The sequence below is a fragment of the Embiotoca jacksoni genome, unplaced genomic scaffold, assembly GCF_022577435.1.
Source record: "Embiotoca jacksoni isolate LCO1_2020_lvr unplaced genomic scaffold, fEmbJac1.0.p SCAF_12, whole genome shotgun sequence".
Classification (NCBI taxonomy): Eukaryota; Metazoa; Chordata; class Actinopteri; family Embiotocidae; genus Embiotoca; species Embiotoca jacksoni.
Window position 1 is genome coordinate 12,999,532 of NW_027185252.1, and position 12,406 is coordinate 13,011,937.

Consider the following 12,406-nt stretch of genomic DNA (forward strand, 5'->3'; position numbering starts at 1 on the left):
AGATTAAAACACTATTCTAATCTCAAAACATGAGTCTGGCTTTAAACATTAACAGATACCCCCCCCCCCCCCCCTCAACCCTTTTGATAGGCCGCTTCCATCATTAGTCAAGGAGGACTTATCCCGAACCATAAGTTTGAATAGGTCACTGCCATGAAGCTGCGAAGCTCTTTCTCACTGAATAGCTCGGCAATTAGAACCACTCTTCCGCCCGCCAGGTCATGTTCAAACCTTTCATACAGCTGCTAAAGACAACAAGGTAATGCAGCGAGACAGGAATTAGCTGGTTTGGAGGTCGCGAGAAGGGCATAATTGGACCAGTCAGTCGATAATGCCGCCGACTGCGCCTGCTTTTGAGGGTGCTAATGAGGCGCGAGAGATGGGGAGGTGTCCGTTTGTCATGGTGGTTACCTGGGCGCCGGGGACACGACTTGCAAATTCGCTAACTCGTCTTTCTTCCCTCTAGAGGTGAAACAGGCAGCAGCAGTAAAACTGAGTAATTGTGCAGCATTATGAGGAAAGGGGCGCCGGTACCTGCCTCCCTCATTTTCGCAGAATTTTCTCCTACTCATGAATTGACACGAGTATACTTAAACTCTCAGATGGGGCTGAGAGCTGTTCAAGAGTGATATGTTGCTCAGTGCTTTGCAAAGTCATTACTCAGCACAATAAAACACTCCAGACTGACGGTGCTCCGTACACACGGCATTGATGCCGGCTTTGCTGTGTTAATAATATTTTTGTCTTCAAAGGCTGTGACTCACACCTACTACACCGTTGGAAGGGGGGAAATACGTTGTTAACACTTTCAATTTGATCTTCTCTTTTCTTTTATCTCCAGCGGGAACAACGTACATATTTGGGCGAGATGGTGGATTGATCACATACACGTGGCCGCCCAATGACCGTCCCAGCACGAGGGCAGACCGACTTGCCATCGGCTTCAGCACACACCTGAAGGATGCTGTCCTCGTGAGGGTGGACAGCTCCTCTGGTCTCGGAGACTTCTTGAAGCTCCATATTGTAAGTCAAAAACCTGTCAATTAACACACATTCAAGTGCAGCAGAGCACATCACACACTGTGTATGCAGTTCATTAGTTTAAAGCCACTAAAACATATTTTCAATCAACTTCTTGTTTTAATTAGATCATACATTTGGAAAATGGTGATTTCATATATTTCCCTGAGCTGGACAGAATTGATATTTGAATGACAAACTGACAACTTTCAAATTTGTTCGAACCACACTAATCAGAACTGTGTTTTTATGTGTGTTAAACACATATTTTGTAACTTTGATTGTTACTATTCTGCCATTAATATTTCATTTTATAGAAATACACAAGATCCGAGGCCAAGTTTTTATGGGCTTTAATGGTTTTCATGGTATTCGTGTTGAATTCTATAACCACAAAATAAGGTGGAAGTTGTGATTAAATGGCAAGTGTAACACGTATGATTAAAAGAGTCCATGTTTGATAAGAAGGAGACCACGCTTGCTCGCCTCCTCTTGTCTTACGTGTCGTGGCTGTTTGGATGTGTGCGACAGTAGCAGAGGGAAATGGTGCGGTAATAAGGGTTGGTTCCATACAGTGCATCTCTGACCTGGACATAATTCTGCTGCCTTCCACATGACCTTCCTCTCACTAGCACCCACTTACTGACAACAATGCTGATGCTGGCCAGGAGCATACAGGAACAATACAGACATACAGTATACGCACGCACACACACACACACACACACACACACACACACACACACACACACACACACACACACACACACACACAGGAAAGCAAACAGCCCAGAACACACATAAACATGAAATTGGTCTTGAAGTTTGCCTCCACCCCAGCTGCCCACACACCGAGCACCACACATACAGTAAGCGCACAGTGACATAAACAGGCCTGTCCCGAGGACACAGAGCAGCTGTGATGCTGTTCTTATGAGACACCTCCGTACTCGCTCTGTGTCGAAGTGCTTTTTTTTTTCCCACATTTTTCTCCCCCACCCTCAAGGCCAGGTGATTTTTAGCCCCCGGTTTTAATCCAGGAGTGGCTGACCAATTTAAAAGGATACAACCTATTTCATGCGGACCATTTATCTCTACATGCCACACAGGGACACAAACAAGATGTTCAAAAGAACATAAATTGGAATATGGTTGTAAAAGGACAGATGTGCTCAGGCAGATGGGCAAATGCATCCACTACAATCCTCCTGCATTCTTCTGGGCTGCGTTCCACTCGCACAATAAACACCTGAACAGGGATAAAACAGAGGGCGATTTCCTTCAGACACTGTTTTCACGCGAGTGATGAAAAATGTCTTCTCCAACGATTTGCATAGACCGGGCTCCTTTTTAAATTAAATGGCACAACAGGGCTTTGCTCGGTAGCTCATCCCATCGCAACACTGAATTAATGTGGATACAAATTTGCTCACTTGCTTGTACATCACGCACTTTTGCTGACTTATTCCTGAACAGTTCAACACACTTTTGCAATAAATTTAAATATCACATAGTTAATTACCATTCAGGCCCCTGTGACTACAGGTAGAGGGGTATTTCTTGAGCTGTTGCACTGAACACATACTAAAAAACCCGTAGCATTGAAGCATTCATGTGTGTTCCATACTGTACCCGACAACATTTGTTATTTGTGCAGTATAGGCAGTACACAAAGAGCCATTTTCAGAGGAAAGACAAAGGTCACATCTTTGTGGAAACACAAGAAGACAGCCTCAGCCTGCATGCCAGATTTTAGATTCACCATGTACGAGTGATGAATGCGAGAGGTTAGAGACCTGAGCCTCGCAGACAAGTGAGGTGAGAGGGGGGTGGGGGCTCACATGGTATAACAAGACCGGAAGATCATGTGGCTTACAGCAGATGCATGCGCAGCCTTGTTGATGAAATGTGTAGCATTCCATTGACAATTTACAAGGAGAAAGTGTTGATAAGGCATGTTCTTACAGCAGGGGCAGTGGGTTGTGAGAATCCCCTCTCCTCTCGCATCAGCAGTCGCTCTGAATGCTCCCTCTTATTTATTTATTTCTGCACATTAATCTGCGGGCTTTGTGAAATGTTGCATTTCATTAGAAAATGAGGGAAGCATGAGAATTTTTTTTTTTTTTTTTAAAAGAGGAGAGGCGTGAAGGGGGGCACGAGTGTCATGCTCTTGATTTTTGTTCATCTAGTTTTTTAAGATGAGCAGTGGGGCTGTTAAATACATGATTAAGTCAGTGTTCATGACACTGTGCATTATAAAGAGGCAACAGTATTTTATTTATTTGTAAAAATTAAGAATTTGTAAAATATTCTATCAAATAATGTTTTAAAATGTCAATTTAACCAACAAATTGGCCATTAAATGTGTTGTAAAATATTTGTTGTATCAAGTAAGTTGATTATAAGATTTAATTGTCATGAGGGGTGTTTCCTTAGTTTCCTGCTGCACTCAAATGGAAGAATAGCCGAAAATTCAATCACAGTATATTATGAAATTAGAATGCTTATGATACCAACCCTCTAGATATGTGTTCCACACTTCTGTCATCTCCTCGTTAATTACACTGGAAAGGACGTGTTTTACAGCACTCCATTAAACACAATGAGCTGTGCAAAATTGCCGCTTTAATGCATTTCTTATGCAAGAATAGCAGCACTCAGCTAGTCACCTGCAAAAACCTCATCTAGTTGAACTCCACCCTCAGTGGATCATGCCTCAATATGAAATTACATTACAATAGATTGACTTCCGTGGCCTACTTTGCTGCAAAACTGTATTGGGAGCTAGTTAGTTTCACTCAACTTCACCAAATTGTGTTTTTTTTTTTTCGAGCATTAACCACTTGTGGCAGATTGTTATTTTCCATTATTTCCAAACACTTTATTATCAGGCTGATTCCCGACAGTATTCCCCTCATTCCTTTCAGTTACCTCATCTCTGAGCAGAAAATATCTTAGGAGGAGTGTATCTTCAGCTGTATGAGATGGGATTAGACCAGATTTCAGTATTTACCCCCCTCCTGCTCCATCCTCTACAACTCTCTCCCCCCTAATCTCCTGCTCCCATTTCATGATGACAGGAAACCCAGCGGGGCTTGAAGGACGCCATCTCAGCTCACATTCTCAAGAGGGAATTTTCTGCGTAATATGTGGAGACTATGATTTAAATGCACCTCAAAGGAGTTGTGATCCCTCTCCCGTCTCTCCTTTTCCATCGCAGATAAAGACAATGACTGTGAAGCCAGCAAACCATCAAATGTACGACAATCACTTTCCTCAGGCTCATTACTGTAGTGGACGTGGAAGAAGGGCTAGATTCATAATAATGTTCTTGCCGTTTCTCCAATTATGATGATTCTCCACAATCCCTCGCATGCTTTCTAAGGTGAGACTTATTCATGAGGCAACAAGAACAAGTATCCCACGTGGATATAATACTTGTCTGTACATGATAGTGCGCCTTGGCAAAGAATCTACGTATAAAATTAATTGCACTGTAGCTGAAAGTCAAATCCAGGGAAATATTCACAAAGACATTATGCAAAACAGGGAATTATGTATGTAATGATCCATGGTGGGTCTATGCAGCATGGTAATCCATGCAGAAGAAGAATTGGAACAAAGTTCATAAGATGTGGGCGCCCTGTACCTTCTCTGTTCAACATATTAATACAGTTTACTATATAACGTCTGTGGAATTTCAGCACAGAATGTTAAACTAGAGGTAGATTGTACTTTTATGCTTTTAAGGTTTTTCATCCCACGTGAGAGAAGTATCATTCATTTTCCCGCACAAACAGGGGTGGATGTCTGTTATTGGAAATCCATCCATCCACTTTTAGGAAGCCATTTACTGAAATGGAAGCTATGCACTTGTTTTCTTCCTTTTTTTTGTTGTCAATGAGCAGCGGTGACACTGACTATCAGAGGCTCTCCTCAGTCTCAGGCAAGGCCCCGAGGGGCCCACTGAGCTTGTTTTGTGCTGGCACTCAATCTCTGTGTGGGGGTTGGGGACTATTCCAGGCGCTTTTCTTCTTTCCCTTCTTCTAATTGCATGCATCCCTTTAAAAAACAAGCAATGAAGAAACTCTGGCTAAGACAGCAACACTGTGAAGTTAATGTATTCCATAGAGCAGAGAGGATGGTGGAGAAATAATGACTTCTTTGGTGGAGCATTGCTCCCCTCGGTCCTCCTTTAGCTGACTACCAGAAAGGGGGTTCTTCTTCTGATGGAAGACACCTTTAATTGCAGTTTCAACTCCTGCTCTCTACCCTATTAATCATGTAAAATGGCTCGAGAAGAGAGACTACCAGGCCCACTGTCTGAGTCTACAATTTTAAGTTAGAAAATGTCATCTTTTATAGTTTTTTACGGTTCATCTTACTTATAGAGTTCTGATTATTCACCATCGCGTGCTTCATTAGGTGAACGCTGTAGAGTCTGATTTGATGCCACAGGTGAGATTGTTACCTGGGAGAGGTGCTGCAGGTCTCAGGGGACAACCAGTGTCACGCTATCCCCCATACTCCTATTAAAACACCTGCCCAGGGAAAGGATCTTATTCTCATCCACTACTCCTGTTAAGGTGTCAGACCCAGTTATTACCATTCATGCTCGCTCTGCACACAGACATAAAGTAGACCTGCATACAACACCCCTGGGATTCACCGGTGTACACCTTTTACCATGTTACCTGCATAGCCAAGGCACATCAGTCAATTATTATTAGACCTCATGAGCAACAGACAAATATACCATAGAATGATAACAATACGTTCATCAACTAGAAATGGAAAGGAAATGCAGCTAAAATCATGCTGGTGATAACTTGTGTTTGATGCCATCTCCAGCTGAACATTTTATATTAATTTTTCCTCATGTAGGTATTGTTGTTGTGTTTGAACAGTTGTCACCTCACAGTTGGGGAGCCCACTTTTTCTCCGCATTACTTGAACTGCTGTTGCTGTGGTAACAATCCCAGTATAGGACTGGACTTAGTGCCATGGCGGTGGCAGCGATGTGCATTTAAAGCACATTCAAAATGAAAGAGAGCTTCTTATTTTTTTAATTTAAAATTGCAAAATTGCATCTCAATTCAATTGGCTCAAAACTCAATTGTGTGTAAAACAGTGGGAGAAAAAAGGAGGTAAATCAAGTAAAGATCCTAGTCAGCACCTCCCTCACAAAGCCTGTAAAATCATAACTAAAAGGTTTAAACTCATCAAATCTTATAGGCAAATGTGTCGCTACATAAACTTTACATATACAGCTGTAAGTAAGTATTTTGGTATTAAAGAAACAGTGTCCAAACACTGATTTATTGCTCGTGACATTATTCATCGTTGAACTGTCATGCTCTGATGAACAAAGGGTAGGACTAAACACATCCATCTCACGAGTGATTTGACTTCCTGTGGTTTGTGCTGACGCAAGTCACTCTAACTTCTGCAGTTTCCACACTGGGACAATATCTTAAGACAGCCAGAGCTGCCAACCTTCTCCACTTTCATCAAAATGGTCTAAAAGCAGCCGAGCATGTAATTTGAGAATCATCAGTACAATATCATGGATGGCAAGGGGCCAACGTTTTATATTTTCTTTTTTTCAAGCACTTTGTTTTTCCACTTTTATTTGGTCTTTCAGTTCTGAGAAATTGTATTGAAACAGATTTTCCCACTACTCCTTTTGTGGGATGAGTTAATCAAAGAAGGAATACTAGTGCTCAAAGCTGCATTTGTGTCAAGTATTAATTCATATTAACAGCACCCTGCTGTTCTAGGCAGTTCCACCGCATTTAAATTCACAACCGGATGCCAACACCCCCCCCACACACACACACAAACACACACACACACACACACACACACACACACACCCCACTTGTGTATCTGTCAGTGAAACCAGAAGTGCCATTTGTGAGTCAGTGTGTTTTGCAGTTTGTAGTGCCGTATGTTTCAAAGCTAAGCTAATGGCACTGTAATGGAGAGTTAATTGCTGACCATGATGAGACAAACCGCACTGAAAGGAGTCGATGGGGGCTCTTCATTCACCTCTTTGAATCCCTCAGTGTTCATTCAGTCTCACAAACATGAATGGGAAGGAGACAGCAACAAGATAATACTTATAATCCCATGCGCTTCGTATGGCGAACATACAGAATTTGAGCTGTAATTGTTTAAGTGAAGATGAATAGTGGTAATAATATGGCGACGGTATATATGGCACTGATGTTATGTCAGCTGTGACTGATTGTGGCAAAAGCCTGTATTTGAGAGTGAACGGCCTCCTCCCTCTTTTAGTCATAGATGGGACACCCACTCGGCTCGGTTGATGTACCTGACCTCAAAGAATCAAATCTCATCATCTCCATATTGAGAAGGGACAGCGCTAGAATCACCATTACTCATCTTTCAATTCCAATCATTTCGCAATTTGTTCAAGCTCTTTGCCACTACAAAGCCAAGTGGTCCATGAAGAGGAATGAGTGTGTGTGTGTGTGTGAGAGAGAGAGAGAGACAAAGAGAGAGAGAGAGAGAGAGAGGAAGGAAGGAAGGAAGATGTGTGTATGTGTATTTGAAAGGGCAGGATAATAATGTGTCTTCACTTTTATTAGTGTAACAAATCACAGTGAGTACAGCTTGTCATTCTCAAAGCTGTATATCAATACGTTATGGGCTCGCCTCATACACAGCAATATTGCCATGGCTAACATGGGGTAAATTTGATTTTATCGTCAATGTTACACTGTCAGGCATGTTCGCTATTGGGTGGGTTACAAGGTTAAGAGCAACGACATTCTATTTGTTGTTGTTTGTTGCGCTGCAGTTTATGATTATTTTCATTACAGATTAATATGTGAATTATTGTCTGGATTCATGAATGAGCTATTTGGTTTTTAAAATGTCAGAAAATCAAAAGCTCAAGGTTTAGTTTAAATTGTGATGTTTTGTCCAAGCCAAACAAAAGATATTCACTTTTATCATGGAAAGAAAGCAGAAGATATTAACATAATTTTTTTTTAATCAAAAATACTTAAAATGATTGATTAATTATTCAAAAATCGGTTGATTCATTTTCTGTTGATCTACTAATTGATTCGTTTGCACCTGCTTGTTATTACAGTTTGATAGATATGTCGTTGTGTTGGCTCAGCTTCCCCCAACAGTGTGATTGGACACGTTGCTGTAAACCATCCAGCCTATATTTACATCCATCCAGCATTCACGTTTTAAGCATTCCGCCATCTTATGCATGTCATCTGAAATCATTCTCAGAGGCTGAAAGTCAAATCTCTGTATTTCTATGCATATGTGGTTATGCATGCGGCAGGCAGAGTGTGTGTTTGTGTGCATTTGGGACTGGAGCGCCACGGCATAGTCACCATAGTTGTTGACTTTTGACACAGCTGCCCCAGGCCTCAGGGTGGGATAAAAATAGTCTCACTCCCTCTCGCTCCATTACAGTGAGCTGAAGTACAGCGTCAACTATCACATATGGCGCACATTTTCTCAATCCCTCTGTACTTATTATTAATTTCCTTCCCTAGTTTTATTAAATGATAGAAGATATTTAAAGCAACGGTTCAAAATATATCAAAAACACGCTTTAGTTAATTGTAAGTAATAGTTTTGACTTGTGTCAGTTATAGTGTTTGCTAGAAGTGGAATTTTGGGGTTTTGACTCGACAGTACTCGTGACTCAACGTTGACGCACTTTAGTTACTTCACGTTGTCATTTCAATTGTGTCCATTGCTTTAAGTTTTCATCATTAAGATTTCCTTAAACAAAAAGTAAGGAGAAATTCAAGGAAAGGCAAGTGTATATTCAAAACATATACCCAACATAAGGATTTTGAAGAGTCATTTATCTATTGTTGTTGGTGCACTGTTGTTGATAGCTTCTACTGTTCTTTGTGTGGGGCTTCATGAAATATTTAACAGACGGCTTGTCTTGTTCTGGTCAACTTAATTACCTTTTTCACTGCTGCACTGCTCTCATTTCCAGCCCTTTGTGCTTTCTGTTACCCACTCATAAATATAATACTCATATAAGCATGCTGTTTTTAATTATGTGCTGCTATGGAAACATTTTGTAGCATGCCACAGTAGGCGAATTGGTGTATGCTGTCGGTGGTCGAGCACAGATAACTTTCGCCCTGATTTATTGTACGCCTTTTTCCTTTTTTTATTCATTTTATTTAGTTTGATCTTACTGAAGAGAATATGTCATCATATCTTCCAGGAACAAAAAAAGGGGGGCTTCTTTTGTTAGAGTTGGCTGCCACCTATAAACCGCACCGACTCAAGAAACATTAAGAGTAAATGAGCAGCCTATCTTGACTGAGGTTGGCGAGGTGGGGAACTGTATCCGCTTTTAAAATGTGTCAAGCTTCTGAGAGAGCGATCACATTGTCAGCAGAAACCCTCATCCTCCCCTTGTCCCCCGTTTTCATTTATGAATAATGGATTCGGTGGCCCTCTCTATATCCTCCATAGCCACCAGTCAATATTACTAAGGACCGACTGAGTAACAAAGAGACTTTAACTCCAATTATATGCTGAGCAGCACTTGACATTCAAGTTAAATATTGCTGGACTGATGTGTATTTTCTTCATTGTTATTGCTCTTAGGGGCAGACTGTCTGGTCAGTGTCTTGTCTTTCAGCTATGAGAGCTACACTGCAGCCAAGTGCTCTAACTGAGCCTCTGGTCATAGATAGTTTATTCCACAGCCTCATCAAAGGAAAAAGGCTTTGTGTGTATGTGAGTGCACATGTGCATAAAAAATATTCCTCTGAACCTCTGCTATAATAAGAGCTTGTGCAGTGAAGGCAAACAATCCATGACATGTCAGCGGCCTACATGTGCAGCACGCCTCATACAGGGAGATCAAACAGACAGGCACTTGTTGTTCCTTTGTCCTCTTCCATCCCTCAGGTGAGCGCATGAGGTGAGAGGGGCATCCCTGGATCTGTGGCCTCATTTTTCTCAGTTTATCAACCATACAGCACGGCTTATCTCAGGAGAGAAGTGAGATGTTGCAGCTGAGAAGGCCGGGTTTTGTTTATGTTGCAGTAAATGTTGCGCCGTCAAAGAGGTGTTGAAACTTTACGGCTCATCCTGCGGATCTTCTAAGTAGTCGCTATGAGTGATGATTTGGTTTGCTTTTCCCAGAAGGGCGAAGCAAACACCTTGACAACAGTAATTAAAAGTGCATGTGAGGCCTAATTCATTTTCTTCTCTTCGTCTCCTCCCTTTACTCGGCCCAATAAATCAGTTATGCTTGAAGTATCTGCTTCTCCTTAACTCTTTAATTCACCAGTGCATTTTGCGAAATAGCCTCGTGTCTGACAAGGAGCTGCTATAAAAGACTTAGAAAATTGTTGTGGGAATTCGGCGTCTCTGCTGGACCCTGACTGAGCTTAACACTCAAAGTCAGAGTTTTAATCTGCCTTCAGCACTGAAGCATTATAATGTCTGATCAGGTATAAAGGCAAAACATCTACAGTGTGTGCAGCTGGGGGTACGGCAGGTTATGCATGTGTTACATATTACTGGCTCCACTTTGTATGGCATTACCTCTGTGAGAAAAAAAAGAGACATCACAGACATGCAAGAGCTAAAAGGCTGTCAATCATCCTACTAATTTAAAAACATGTTGTTTTATGAGGACAGTTTCAGGTGAGATACAATCCAATGGGCCGGAGAAGGCACCTGTGTAATCAGTACCACATCCCTGTATGCCCACTCTTCCAACCATGTGGTCATTTATGAGGCAATTAATGGCCAGAATTCTGCTGTTATTTATATGAAAATGTAACTGCTATTGAGTGCCAGTGTCACCTACCACCATTCTTCAGTCAATAGCAGCGCAAATCGAGGGGGAGCCAGTCATCCCGTCTGTGTGTGTTTGTTTTTTTAATCCATAAACATCCACTCAATAAACTCGCAAACCTTGGTCATCGCAGCCATTATTATGGTATTTCCAAGCTGGAAGTAATTGTATAATCATTACCACTTCATGAAATCTTAATAGGCACTGTAGATTGGAGACAAAGTAATGGCATGAGCCAGAACTTGTGACTCCATCAGAATTAAGCGGATGGCAGTGAAAAGTTTTTGTGTCTGTGCAGAACTCACTCGCAGCCCGTTTTATTGTTTGCAGCGCTTCATTATGTCTGGGATGTTTAGATCATGTTCGGCATGCCAATAATGATGGTTTATTTGATTGCAAAGGTACACAGCAATACAGTTTAAAAAAACATGTCATTGCTAACAGTCCAGTAGTAGGCATATTTGTTATTATTTCATCTTGTAAGACATCTGAGCATTAAATTATTATCTAAAATTGAAGTTCAAACATTTAATTTAACGTGTCCGAGGTGGAGGGCGGACATTTTATCAAAAGTGGAACCGGACACAAAGGTTTGATATCTCTTAGCCCCACAGGGGACTTCCCAGCACACCCTGTGTGGAAGAGCGGTGGCAAGACGAGAGAAGCAGCAGTGAACTAGTCACCCACAAGGCCTTATCAGTCTCTCGTATTATTTCACCAACAAAGAACCACAGAGGTGTTATCTCGCGCCCATCTCCCCGATAAGGTCTGCCGCCACAAACAGAAATAAAAGACAAAACAGGAGGGTGGGCGAGAACAAACTGACAAAGCAGAGCAACGCTCCTTCAGCGTGTTGGTCTTTTATTACCTTTCCCTGCTAGATGACTGATAAACACCCAAAGACAATGAAGGAGGGAAAGACGGAAGATAAGTTGGAGAAAATAAAACAGATCAAGCTGAAAAGATAAGGACTGTGTAAGGACGCAAACATTTCATTAAGGGAAAAGCCTGTTGTTGGCAAAGGGGGAGGAAGAGGATAAGAGGAAATGAGGGAGGTGGTTGGATTAAGTCGGAGAAAGGACTCGAATGCATACACACAAGACTTACGTTTTCACTATACTGTTTCTGTGTTTTTGTAAAACTACAGGCAGGTTGTGAGGTTCAGGCTGGTCTGAACCTCTGTGACCATTAGTTGATGCTTCTGACACTCAGGTATGCACCAGTATGCATGTAAGAGTGTGTGTGTATCCTCCTCACTGTTGGAAGTTATTTCATTGTTGTAACTGCATCATCTCTCGTCTTTTAGTTAGCCTGGCATGCATGCAAGATTCAAGTCTGTGCATACACCTGCAGTGTGGGATGAAGCCTGTTACTGGCACACAGACATGACTTTTACACAGGTCTTTATTAAGCTAGGTTATAATACACTCAGGAGTGTGAGTGACAAGACGATTTAAAAAGAAGTGTTGGGGAACAGCGTGTAATACCTGCTTCCTCCTCCCTCCCTCAGCTCCGTGCTCCACCAGGCGGAGTTGCTGGCCAGCTTGGACA

At 41.8% G+C, this 12,406-nt stretch overlaps 1 protein-coding gene across 27 annotated transcripts in view; it reads left to right on the forward strand.

Annotated features, from left to right (window-relative positions):
• LOC138195467 (neurexin-1a) overlaps positions 1–12,406 on the forward strand; it is a 245,336-nt gene that overhangs the window by 160,876 nt on the left and 72,054 nt on the right. For all 27 annotated transcript variants that reach the window (XM_069144917.1, XM_069144919.1, XM_069144920.1 and 24 more), the window contains one exon: positions 842–1,023. In XM_069144917.1, the coding sequence (XP_069001018.1) occupies positions 842–1,023 (182 nt within the window). The remainder of the gene's footprint in view (positions 1–841; positions 1,024–12,406) is intronic.